The 13,945-nt window shown below is 41.3% G+C and overlaps 1 protein-coding gene across 5 annotated transcripts in view; it reads right to left on the reverse strand.

Annotated features, from left to right (window-relative positions):
* Positions 1–13,945, reverse strand: part of HTT (huntingtin) — a 136,701-nt gene that overhangs the window by 114,392 nt on the left and 8,364 nt on the right. For all 5 annotated transcript variants that reach the window (XM_082464327.1, XM_082464328.1, XM_082464326.1 and 2 more), the window contains exons 2-3: positions 8,585–8,668; positions 269–389 (exon numbers count right to left, since the gene is read on the reverse strand). In XM_082464327.1, coding sequence (XP_082320453.1) covers positions 269–389; positions 8,585–8,668 — 205 coding nt within the window. The remainder of the gene's footprint in view (positions 1–268; positions 390–8,584; positions 8,669–13,945) is intronic.

Here is a 13,945-nt window from a genome sequence, read left to right on the forward strand (position 1 = left end):
CCCCAGGAGCACCCAGTGGCCACCATCGGCGCCCACCCCTGACCTATGCCCTGCGCAGGCACGAGGGCAAACCCGCTCCCTCTGATGGGGCAGGTGCAGCCGGCATGCTGGCACAGAGCAGAGAGCCTCCAAACCACACACCATAAATGGAAACAGTGCAGACGACCTAAGGGACTTTGCTACTCAAAACAAAAGAACCCTAAGTTATGGTTTCTTCTCTTAGCTACAACGATCACAGCTCGTAGAACACCGTCCACAGGGCTCTTACTTTTATGACTTTGTTGAGGCACTCGTCAGCCACCATCCTGACATCTGACTCTGCGTCATCACTGCACAGCAGAAAAAGTTCCATAGCAATGCCCAGAAGTTTCTGAAATTCTGGAGAATTTCTAAGTAAAAAAAGAAGAGAGACTGTCACAGCCAAAAGGAACCTCAGAAGACATGACGACAAAACATAGTGAAGTTTCTGGTATCCTCTGTGGGATTCTGGAACAGAAAAAGGACATTACATAAAAATTAAGGCTAACAGTATACCAATATTGAGTCATTAATTGTGAAAACTGCACCACAGTAATGTAAGATGCTAATAATTTGGGTAACTGCATGTGGAGTTTATGGGAACACTCTATACTATCTTTGTAATTGTTCTGTAAATCTAAAACTATTCTAAAACTTAAGAATTTCTTAAAAATAGAAGTGTACTTGCAAGACAATCTCATTTTGTTTAAGTTTTAGTCAAAAAATCTTAAAAAGACACTGCTTTGTATGTACTTTAACTCAATTAAAAAAAAGAAAAAAAGACACGGCTTCAGATACTTAAATCTCAGATAGCCATCTGCCCTCTGCCAACAAGTTACTTCTACTCTTACAATATTCTCAGAACCTAGAAAATCAATATACCAATATAACTCCTTTACTCCTTTTTCATCTTGCTTTCAATATGTTCCAAACTCAACGTGATCATGGTCAGGCTGTGTTTTTGTTGCTCCATCAGTCTCAAGAACTGGAATCTAGGCGATGCTTGTAAATGATTTTTAAAAGTTTAACTGAGAGAGCCTGTCAGGCAGTTGTGATCCAGTTGGCTAAACACAGCCAAGAGAGAGAGACCCATGGCCATGTGCATGAAACTGACTTCACAGCACAGTGAAGGATGGCCCCGCAGTAATACAGCCCCTGGACAAAGCTGCTATTCTTGAAACATCTCAGTCTAGAGTCCTCTGAAATAAAGGGCCTCCTCCCCACTCTCTCTCTACCTCACAATTCCTACCAAGAGTCAGAAGAGCCAGGAGCCTAAGAGAAAGCAAAGAACCACATTAGCAGTGATTAACAAACAAGTACGAGCAAGAAAAAAAATGTGCCCCTCAGCAATATTTCAGACCTCATCTCTGTGGAATACAGCTGTGAATAAAGAGGAAAGGTCCCTGGGATGCTGGCACAGCATCCAGGCGCTGCCCAAAGTGGTGCTACGGAAATACAATGTGAGCTACAAGTGCAATTTTATACTTCCTAATAGACACAAAAGTAAAGAGAAACAGGTAAAATTAATTTTAATAATATATTTCATTTAACCCAATATATCCAAAACATTATTTTAACATGTAATCAATATGAAAAAATTACTGGGATATATAACAATCTTTTTTACAGCACATCCCAATTCAAACACAAAATTTTCATCAGAAGTATTTTATTTGTATAGAGACTCCATAAAATTCACAGTTGAAAAAGTAGGTTTACTTAAATAAAACCTGGAGATCTAATGCACAGCTTAGTGATTATAGTCAACAATACTGTATTTTAAACTTCAAAGTTACTAAGAGACTAGATCTTAACTGTTCTCAACACAAAAAAAGAAATGATAATGATGTGACGTGATAAAGGTGTTAGCTAACACTACGGCTGTCATAGTGCATTATACAAATGTATCAAACCAACACGTGCACCTCAAACTCAGTGTCATGTGCCAATTATATCTCAATTTTTAAAAAAGAAAAAAGTAGGTTTATATACCATTTCTAACCATGCTTAAAAGGTCTCCAATAACTAAATCAAATATTGATTTTTAAATTTTAATTTAATAAAATAGATATAGGGCTAATTAGGTTATTTCTTTTTGAGAGAGCTTTAGAAGTTCATCTTTCAAGAAACTGTCCATTTCATCTAAGTTACTGAAGTTCACAATATTCCTTTATTATCCTTTTAATATCGATACAACCTATATCGATAGTTTGGAGGGGCTAGAGGCGCCGACCCTCCACAAAGTCAAAAACCCGAGTATAAATTATCTGCAGTTCGGAAACCACAGATTCAACCAACCGCGCGTTGTGTAGTATTGCAGCATTTTTTGAAAAAAATCTGCATATAAGTGGACCCATGCAGTTCAAAACCATGTAGTTCAAAGGTCAACTGCATTTCCATTTCTGCTCTTGCACCCTTTGTGCTATGGCTGTCATATATTTCACTCCTACGTGTAAACCCCAAAATACATAGTTATTATTTTTTCTGTAAACAATCAATTATATTTTTGAAAGATTAAAAGTAAGAGGGGAAGTCTTATATTTACCCACTATAGTTACCATTTCCATTGCTCTCCAATCCTTTGTGTAGATCCAGACTTCTATCTGGTACCATCTTCCTTCTACCTGAAACTCTTTATTATTTCTTATAGTAGTTGCCTGCTGGACATAGATTATTTCAGCTTTTGCAAGTCTGAGAAAGTCTTTCTTTCACCTTTGTTTTTGAGAAAGAAGTTTCTAAAGGGTACAGAATTCTAGGGGTTTTTTCCTTTCAGTACTTCACAAATGATGTTGCACGGACTTCTGGCACTTTTATTTCCAATGAGAAATCCACTGTCACTCTTACCTTGGTTCATTTTAGGTCTTTTTCATGTCTTATCTCTACTTAACATATTCAATCTTTTCTCTAGCTTCTTGAACTAGAAGAACAGTTATAGTTACTGTTTTAATGTTTCTGTGTACAAATTTTACCATCTGTGCAATTTCTGGGTCAGCTTCAATTGATTTTTTCCCCTGTCAATCACGTTTTCCTGCTTCTTTGCATTCCTGATAATTTTTGACCAGATGCCAGACCTTGTAACTTTTTTCTTGTTAGTGTTATATACTTTTGAATTCCGATAAATATTCTTGAACTTTGCTCTGGAATGCAATTAAGTTACTCTGAAAGAGTATGATCACCTTGGGTTTTGCTTTTAAGCTTTACTAGGCAGGATTGGAATGACATCTCAGCCTAGGGCTAAGTGAGCCCTGTTGCGAAGGCAAACCCTTCTGAGTAGCCCACCCAACGCCCCAGGAAGGATGGGGTTTTCCACTCTGGCTGGGGGGAACAGGAGCTCTTCCTGCCCCTGAGTTTAGCACCTGTTCCCTCCAATCCCTTCAGGTGGTTCCACCCCCAGCCCCTGGGCACGGAGGGACCCCTGCAGGTCTCCCGGATCGCTCCGTGCAGCTCCCCCCTCTCTGGTATTCTCCCCAGTGGGCCCCAGCCACCCTGCCTCCTGAGGCCATCAGCTCTGTCTCCCCATCTCAGCAGCCACTGGGCTCTGCCTGGGTTTCCCCTCCTCACATCCTGGCTGGGAAACTCCCTCCAGGCAGTAACCTGGGGAAGTCATAAGGCTCATCGCAGTAGTTTTCCATTTTTCCAGAACTGCCTGATGCCCGGTGCCTTGAAAACCATTGTTACATATATTTTATCCATTATCAATTGCTTTAAGCAGGAAGGTAGATCCTGTCCTTGTCACTTAGCCAGAAGCAAAAATCTTTCATGATTTTTTAAGTTTAATTTTTAACATATTACTAATATCTTTTCTGGTCACAAATATAAATATCTATAAATCACCTTCTTTAAAGTTAGCTAATATTCCTTTCTATAAATGTATCTTAATTTTTTAATTCTCCTGTGGGTAAGTCATTAAGATTATTTTTAATTTTCTAACGGAATGAATAGCACTGCACATCACTGTACACTTTCCTCAGGATAAACTCCTGAGGTGAAACAGTTAAGTCAAACAGATAGTGTTTGCCAAATTGCCTTTTAAAAAAGTTGTATCTGGGGGCTTCCCTGGTGGCGCAGTGGTTGAGAATCTGCCTGCTAATGCAGGGGACACGGGTTCGAGCCCTGGTCTGGGAAGATCCCACATGCCGCGGAGCAACTAGGCCCGTGAGCCACAACTACTGAGCCTGCGCGTCTGGAGCCTGTGCTCCGCAACAAGAGAGGCCGCGATAGTGAGAGGCCCGTGCAATGAAGAGTGGCCCCCGCTTGCCACAACTAGAGAAAGCCCTCTCACAGAAACGAAGACCCAACACAGCCAAAAATAAATAAATAAATTTTAAAAAAGTAACAAATGTTCAAGTACAATTGGTGTCTTTAAAAAAAAAAAAAAAAGTTGTATCACCTCTGAAAATATCCTGAATATTTTTTAACGTTTATCACTTTGACAGGTAAAAATGTTCTTATTCCTATTTTAGTCTCATCCCACTGATCACTAATAAATGTGAGCATGCCTCCAGAGAAAGCACAAAGTAAGTGTTAGCCATTATGCTCACGGGCCCCATCTCATGTCTTCTTTTCCAAAAGGCCTATTCATAGCCTTTGCCTATTTTCCTATTAGGATGATAGTCTTTTTCTTCATGATTTATAATTGCTCTTTAATAGAAGCTATTAAACCTTTGATATATATGCAGTCAATACTTTCCCCAAGTTGCATTTATGTAATTTCCAGTTTAAAGTGGATTTTGACATACTGAACTATATTCCAGATAAAACAATTTTTTCCTTTATACTGTTAGCATTCCACAGCCTGAGAGTCAATGTTCTTTTTACAGTAATGATTTCACTTTTTTGTATTTAGGTAATTAATCTGGCATTTATGTTTGTTTGCAATGTGAAGAAGAAACATAATACCCCCCTAAATAGTCAAGTGGTTCATCATTTCCATACTAATACAAGATGCTATCTTTATCATAAATTCATACACACAGATACACACATACACTTTCCCACCTTCTATTCTATACCTTCTTTAACAACAGCTATTTTAATTTCATGTACGCCAGGTAGCACCATAATACTGATGGTTTCAGATTTTCTTTGCAACAGTGATGTATTTATTCTTACAGATGTACAAGTTCAAAAACATCCCTACTAGAACTTTGATCAAGATCATTTTAAATTTATGAATTAATTTAGAGAAAATTTAACTTTATGATAAAGAAATCTTCCCATGTAGAAAGGGAAGTAGTCATCTGTACCTTCCAGGAAAGTCAACAGTCGTCCTTATGTAGTTTCTGCACATCTCTTGTCAATTCCTTGAAATTTTATATGTTGGTGCTACTATGAATTGGATCTTGAACCATTACATTTTCTAACTGATTTATGCTAATATTTGGGAAATCTATAGATTCCTGTATACTTATTTTTACCCAACCACTTTATCAAGGTACACTTGCTTAGATGAGGGTTCCTAAGTATTCCCAAGAGGATACTTGTAAAAAACAAATCCGCACACTCCACCTGAACAGAAAATATAAGTGTGCTGGGGAAAGAGGGCAGTGAGGTATCTTCGTTACTATATTTTTGACAAATCTTTCGGATGATTTTGATGTTCATGTATATTTAGGAACCAGTAGGACAGACCACCAAATTGAGAGCTTAGGTAGACTAAGAGTCACAATACACATTAAAGACTTCAGAAGCTGCCACTGAATAACCCCACTGGAGAGAAGGTCAGTGTATCACAGAAGCTGTAAGAACGTACCAGAGGTTAATTACACTCAGGAGAGATAACAGGAAATGCCAGCCATCAAGAAGATTTCATAAATCATTACATGCATATAAAATATCCACTTCAGCTCTACACTCCAAAATTCCTAAAAAGTATGCAGAGTATCTTAAAACAAACTTGTTCTTTGATCTGCCGGGACCAGAAACAACCTCTCTGGGTCCAAAAAATATCCTATTCCTATGCTCCTGTGTAGAACAAGTAGTGTAATGACTATCAGCATTACTCCATAAAAACATAATAGACATACGAATGTAAAAACTATTATCAGCTACTACTGTGATTTAAGACGGCAAACTGAACCACAAATCAGTCTTAACATATCTCAACATACTTTACCACCAATGTGTGAATCTAAGCCAACATCCCATCAATTCCATTGGGAACTGTCAAGAAACAAACTAAGTATAATGCATGAAGCACTAAGACTGGAAGAGATCTATTTCCTGGGTCCGTAAGCTTTCAAAGTGAGGAGTTACTCCCTGAGACCCGGATGCTGGAGGTCAGGTGAGCACAGCAGTGCTACAGCAGCAGCAGGCACCAGGGGCCTGTCGGGCGTTTACCGTCATTTCATACAAAAGTAACGACAGTTTGTAGGACAACGTGCATCACGACGGGATGTATTTCTGGCTCTCAGTAGCTAAAGAACACATGTATGTAGCTCTCAACAGTGTTTCACGGGTGTCGCTTCATCCCACAGGAACCCTTATAAATTGGGTTTACATTTCATAGGTGACGCAACAGTGGCTCCAAGAAATTAAACTTATCTAAAACCACCCGGCTTATAAGGAGTGGAAATAGAATTCAAGCTTTTTTTTTCCCCTACTTTTATCTTAGTATTGTTTTCTAAGCTATGCTAACAATAGCACGCTAACTTAGAATTTTTATATTTTTATTTTCAGCACATATTCTAATTTGTCACTTCATTTCTTCCCATAATATTTCTACAAATTAGATAGAAACAGAAATCATCCACTGTCCTTCACAAACTGAATGAGTTCAACTAAAATGAAATATTCTATGTGAAATCGCTTTGAAAGTATGAAATACAAAAGCAAGGTGCCACTAAAAATAAATGAATCACCAAATTTCTGTCAGTACTAAAATCAAGATTATTCTTCTCAGAGCTTTTTCTAACAGATTATAAAGAGCTCTTTCCAACAGGAGAGTAACATGAATGATTTATTCCAAAGGAAAGAAAAGCCAAGAGAGAAGTACTTCACACATGCCCATGTGGGTAACCGAATTCTGAAATCATAAGTACATCTGTTTCCTACTCAGCCATTAGAAACAGGCTTAAAATATTTACCATCCACAGCTACGATGAACAATGGTCAGAAAAACCGACAGTCAAAAGTAAAGAGAATGAGGAGAATTTGCAAAGAAGCTACACAAGAAGGTGCTGCTAGTTCACCACAGAGGAGCAATCGAGCCAGGGAAGCAGACCTCCAGTCAGTGCCCATGATCCCACTGGTCCCAGAGCCTTACTGAGCAGGCAGCAGCCATGGGGGGAGCATGTGCACTCCCACAGGGTCGGACAGGGGCAAAGTGCTGAAGGAAGGCAAACAAAAGACCACGATAGTGCATTTATGTCAAACCTAATCTCCCAATTCATCCCACCCCTCACCCATGTCCACACGTCCGTTATCTACATCTGCATCTCTATCCCTGCCCTGCAAGTAGGTTCATCTGTGCCATTTTTCTAGATTCCACATATATGCATTAATATACAATATTTGTTTTTCTCTTTCTGACTTACTTCACTCTGTATGACAGACTCTAGGTCCATCCACATCTCTACAAATGACCCAATTTCCTTCCTTTTTATGGCTGAGTAATATTCCATCACATATATATATACACGACATCTTCTTTATCCATTCGTCTGTTGATGGACTTTTAGGTTGTTTCCATGTCCTGGCTATCGTAGATAGTGCTGCAATGAACATTGGGGTACCATGTGTAAAATAGATAGCTAGTGGGGGGACTTCCCTGGTGGTGCAGTGGTTAAGAATCCGCCTGCCAATGCAGGGGACACGGGTTCGATCGCTGGTCCAGAAGACCCCACATGCCACGGAGCAACTAAGCCCATGCGCCACAACTACTGAGCCTGAACACCACAACTACTGAAGCCCACGCACCCTACAGCCCATGCTCTGCAACAAGAGAAGCCACCTCAATGAGAAGCCCGTGCATCGCAACCAAGAGTAGCCCCCACTCGCCACAGCTAGAGAAAGCCCACGCGCAGCAACGAATACCCAGCACAGCCAAAAATAAATAGATAAATAAATAAATCTATTTTTAAAAAAATAGATATCTAATGGGAACATGCTATAAAGCACAGGGAGCTCAGCTCGGTGCTCTGTGATGACCTAAATGAGTGGGATGGGGGTGGGGAGGGAGGTCTGAGAAGGAGGGAATATGTGTATACATATAGCTGATTCACTTCATTGTACAGCAGAAACTAACACAACACTGTAAAGCAATTATACTCCAATTAAAAAAAAAAAGACCACTATAATTGGACAGGCTCTTGTTGTTCCAAATACTGCAATAAGTAAAACATAAACATGTTCAATTATCATAATGGTTACAATGATACTATGTAAGATTACGGAAACACTACTCATTACAGTGTCTGGACATCCTCCGTATATATAGCCAGAAGTATGGGGAAGGGGGTCCTGTAAAGGTTTTAAAACAATTGCGGAGACAAAGAATATTCTAGCCCATTAGGAATGAAAATATAGAAATTTTTAATTTTCACTAGGAAGTTCAAAGTGCAGTTACCTGAGAGACTGTGCCACTATGTTTTCACATATTGTCAGACAATGATTCACACGGTCTTTCTTGGTGGCTGAGAGTTCTTTCTTTCTGAAAGGAAAAACAAAGAGTGAAGGAAGTTTGCACGTGCTGTGTTATCCGCTCCATCCATTCCTACAAGGCGTTCACTCGTTCAGTAGTGCTGCCTGACTCCTAGAAGTAAACCAGCCACTCCTGCTGGGGGCAGGGTGGCTCTGAGGTCAGGGAGGAGGGGAGGAGCCTAGCCCAGGGTTCCCTACAGGACAGGGCGCCATAGAAAAGTCAAGGGGTGTTACTAACGCACCTGCCTTCTCTACTTTAGAGAGAAGGAGAAACTGCAGTGCAAACAGCACTCACCCAAGATCACATGGATGAACGGAGTGTGCAATTCAATGAAACACAATGATATCAATAAAATACTCTACATACCAAGCTGCTGCCACTTCTCAAAGTCATACTTACCGACTACAGTCAGCAAGCCACACAGACCTCACACTCCTAGGTGTAAAATAACGTTCAGACAATGGCTAATTGCTTCTATATCCCCAAACGGCTAGAAACAAGCCCCCTGCCCAGAGACTTTCTCAAAAGCCTCCTAGTAAGACTTCTCAGCCCCAAAAAAGGAGATAAACAGCCTAGTCAAGAAGATCAGATAAAAGGTGCTTGCTTCCCACCCAAACCTATGACTTGAGATGTCTCTGAGGTAGGCACCACAGAAATAAGGTAGAGAGGGTCAATCCAAAGAGGAAGCCAAAAAATAAATCAGGCTTGATAACTACATCCAAAAAGAATCTGAGTGTTCGCAGGTCACCAGTACATGGTACTAACTAGAAACACCTAAACCAGAAGACTACTAAGCTTTGGAGGGAATTCTAGTACCAAAGAAATTTAAAAACTAACCAACAAACACCTCTATTTAATCCCTAATGCAACCTCAGTTTCCAACAAGTACACCTAAAGGAACAGGCTCTTACAATTATGCAAATCCACGAAAGACACACCCTCCAAAAGGCACTACAGATGTGGCCAGGGAAGAAAATGGACAAGGAAGAGCCTCCAAAGGGGAAAGTCAGGGTCCAAAAAGAAGGACAGACAGAGCCTGAATGAGAAGACAAGCCCAAGGCATGCAGAGAGGGGCTTCCCGATGACTGGCCAGTAAGAGTCCATCACCATATGGACTGGTGACTGTGTATCTCCCACTGGTCTCTTTCCTAAAAGAGACTCTTACTGATAAGCTACGTTGCGGACTGCTAGTTATCCACCAAAATGCCATGCTTCCCTTCTCAGACACATGCCTCCTGGTTAGAAGCTCCACAGCCTAGCTTCCCTGCAGCCGGGGATAGACATGTGACTTAGTCCTCACAGATGAAATGGGAACAGAAGTAGTCGGTGGAGCTTCTGCCTTGCTGGCCCGCCCTGGGCATCCCCCTTCTAGTTCCCTCCGACTGGAACAAACATTCCTAACACCCAGTGTTTGATTATACAAATAAAGACCACAAGAAGGCTGCAGAGCAACAGGATGGAAGGAGCCTGAGTCCCAAGTGACCACAAGAGGCAGAGGCCCCTCACCACCCACCCTCATGAGTCACTCGCTTCAAAAACACTGTGATGGAAACAACCCAAATGTCCCAGTGAATGGATAAATGACACGGCCAAATGACGGAACACTGCTTGGCAGTAAAAAGCAGCAAACCACTGATTCACACAAGGATGAATCTCAATGTATCAGCTTCAAGATACATAAGGATAATTCCATTTATACCACGTTCTGGAAGACACAAAACCAGGGGAACATAAGGTGATCAGTAATTTCCAGGGGCCTGGCGGAGGAGGGGGGAGTTGACAGCAAAGAGGTACGAGGCAGGGGGAATCTTTAGGAGGCGATGGCGCTGTTCTAAATCTTGATTGTGGTAGTAGTTACACAGCTTTATGCAACTGTCAAAATTCACTGATCTGTACATTAAAAAGGGTACATTTTACTACGTGTGTGTGTGTGTGTGTGTGTGTGTGTGTAAATAAAATACCTCAATTTAAAGAAGAAAGCGCTATGAGAATTTACATGCTCTCTTCTTTGAGCCACCACATTAAAGTCTCTATTACAGCAGCTCAGAGGTTACCTAAGACAGCCATCAAGAAAATTAAAGAACACTGACCACTCCAAGCACATTAGGAAGCAAACTAACTCACGTATCCACTACTCTTTTCCAAAGTGAGAATCTGCCAAAGGCCTTAAGTGAACTGAATTCATACAGCCAGTCTCCTAGCTATATAGGTAGTGGCCCCTCCCTGGGTAGCCTCCTACCGTGAGGTCTAAAATGATTCCTAGGGGGATGGTAATCAGAAAAAGGTTGACAAACACTAAACTGAGTGGACCTCACTACTTAACGATGGTCAGAATAGAAAAGTGATAAATACAAATATGAGCTTCAAAAAGAACCTTGTCTCCCTCCTCATATGTGGAATAAACCACAAGAATACAGGTAACAATAAACAATACAGCTCTCTGGACCTGCCGCCTGACTTCCTTACGACCTACTGTGCTGTTCCCCCAAGCCAGAACTTGAGCAAAAGTTTATGAAACTAGCAGAAAGTCAAAGAGAAAATATCAATCTCACCCACCAAAATAAAAATACATTCTTCTGTTGTCTGTTTGGGTCTAGCTCCTCCTCCGAGCTCCATGTGGGGAAAGCCTGCCTTATTCACCCAGGACCCTGCCCTAGGCCCGGCCATCAGCCAGCACCTCCATCACACTCTTTGGTAGTAACTGTTCCTGCAATTTCCTCCCCAGGGATGACAGACTCACTAAGAGCAAGGGCCATATCGTGTCTCTCTCACTGGCACTCAGCACAGCACCTACACTGGAGAAGGTGTTTCAGACAGACGACAAAGGAATGGATAAGTAAGCGTTTGCTGTAGGAGAGTAGGTTACATACACGTTAAAACTGACTCAAAAGTTCTTAAGCCAGTCTTACAAACAGGATTCAGAAGATAAATGATAATTACTTTAAACTTGAGTTTGCAGAACCAAGAGATGGAAAGAAAAGTAGAAACAGCAAAACTTAAAAAAGAGAGAAACTGTAGGGCAACCCCACAGGCTTGAGTTCAAGCACCTTGTGGAGTCCGAGCTGCAGGGCTCAGCCCCTCTGGCTGTGACCAAGACATCAATCACGGCACATCTGATGACCCTGACTTTCACAACTTTACTGCCAGAAAGAGGGCAGCACAGGTTCTATCATGGTCAGCTACAAAGAAGCACATGTTTTCAGTTTCTCTTCCTAACTCATCCACAATCATTTTCCAGCAATCTAAACACTTTTGAGGGGGAAAAAAAATCTGCTGTAGTATATTTAAATTTTCATCTTTTCCACACTCAATAGATAGCCCTAAAATCATAAGATTCTTCAGACAGACAGTCAAAGTCTTCAGTGGTTACTAGTCTTGCTATTAAAATTTAAACAATAATTACTAAGTACCTATTTTGGGTGAGGAGCATAAAAACAAACCACCTGATTGCTACCAAAACACTTACCTTGTAAAATCTTCTCTTTTATCACACTGAAGAATACCCACATTTTAAAGTGTGAGGATCAGACTTCACCCTCAGACACCCCAACAAAGAGGCATTAACCAAAAATATCAGAAAACGAAAAACACAACCCTTCCAACACTACCCACTGAAAGATGTCAGGGCAGCAATGTAGCGGCAAAAGTAACAAACACTCCCACCCAGTGCAAACGCCAACCTGGCTTAACCAGGCCCAGTATAGTCTGGCCTCAGGCTACTTTCCTCCGTCAGGAAACCTGCGGGGGAACTCTGGCCACTGGAAATAACTCAGTCGTTTTGGTCACGCACCTTCAAACTCAGTTCTTGTACATGCCATGGTCCCTGCTTCAAATACCTCCTTCCCGTCTTATTTTGTCAATAAACCAACTTGGAAGTTTAAGAAAACTACAACTATTTCATTCCCCCATGGAATTTAATTAGGCTGATGAACTAAGATGTCAAACTGACTTGTTCTGCAAGAAGAGTAAGTATGGAAATTAAGGTGAAAACAGAACTGCCTTGCTCCAGGCAGGAAATGGATGAGCAGGGTGAGAGCTGGATAAACAAGGTAAGAACAGGCCTGATCCTTCAGCTGTTTTTGTAAACGTGCTTATTTTAACTCCACCTTCAAAATGAAAACTTGTCTTGCTATTTGTGGTCACAGGTACTGTCACATACACATTTCCGAGTCGGTGCCTACACACCCCACACGATGGGTAAAAGTGAGGCCCAGAGGCTGCCCCGCCTGCAGGAGCAGGGCAGTAAATGGCCGGGCAGAGAGCCAGGTCTTCTGATCCCTCATCAGCTGCTCTTTAACTTTCACCAAGCACTGTACTAATGAGAGTGTTCCTAGAAGATCAGGACTCTTTTGGATCTTTTTTTTTTTTTTTTAAGAAGGAATGGAACACCAAAGTCATTTTGGAATTATGTTTCATACATAATTTTAAAGTAAAAGTACTGCGTAAGGGAATTCCCTGGCGGTCCAATGGTTAGGACTCGACACTTTCACTGCCAAGGGCACGGGTTCAATCCCTGGTCAGGGAACTAGGATCCCACAAGCCGCTCGACACGGCCGAAAAGAAAAAGTACTGTTTGATTAGGGGAAGCAAGGCCTACGATTTCCCCACCACACAGTCTATATCACAGAAAAGGGCTGTGAAAGCCTCTCTTACTAGTAATTTAACTGAGTACTGTAACAATTACTAATAGAAGAAGGTGTAATTCAAAATGCGATCTATGCTAAGTGAAAAAGGTCCGACACAAAAGGCCCCATGTGTATGATTCCGTTCACAAGAAATGTCCAGAACAGGCAAATCCATAGAGACAGAAATAAATTAGTGGTTGCCAGGGGCTGGGGGAGGGAAAATGGGGACTGACTGCTAATGGAGAGGGGCCTTCTTTTTGGGGTGATGAAATGTTCCAGAAATTAGACAGTAGTGATGGTTGCAGAACCATGTGAATATATTACAAACCACTAAGTTGTACATTTTAAAATGGTGAATTTTATGATATGTAAATCATAATCTCAATTTGTTAAAAAATCTGTCTGCAAATCCCAGCAGCTCTTCCTCCCCAGAGGAAGGAATGTGAGCACTCCTCGCCACCAGCACTGCTGCTCCCAGCCTGGCACAAGCTGCCAGCACCTCTAGCTTATTTGATTACCTCAATCAGCTCTGATTACTTGAATAGCCTCTTTCGTTCCTGCTCCCTGTCCACCAGGGTGCCCTTTTTTGTTAATTAAAGTTTTTAATGAGGCGGACCTCCCTGGTGGTCCAGTGGGTAAGACTCCACACTCCCAATGCAGG

The sequence above is a fragment of the Balaenoptera physalus genome, assembly GCF_965194825.1.
Source record: "Balaenoptera physalus genome assembly, chromosome: 5".
Lineage (NCBI taxonomy): Eukaryota > Metazoa > Chordata > Mammalia > Artiodactyla > Balaenopteridae > Balaenoptera > Balaenoptera physalus.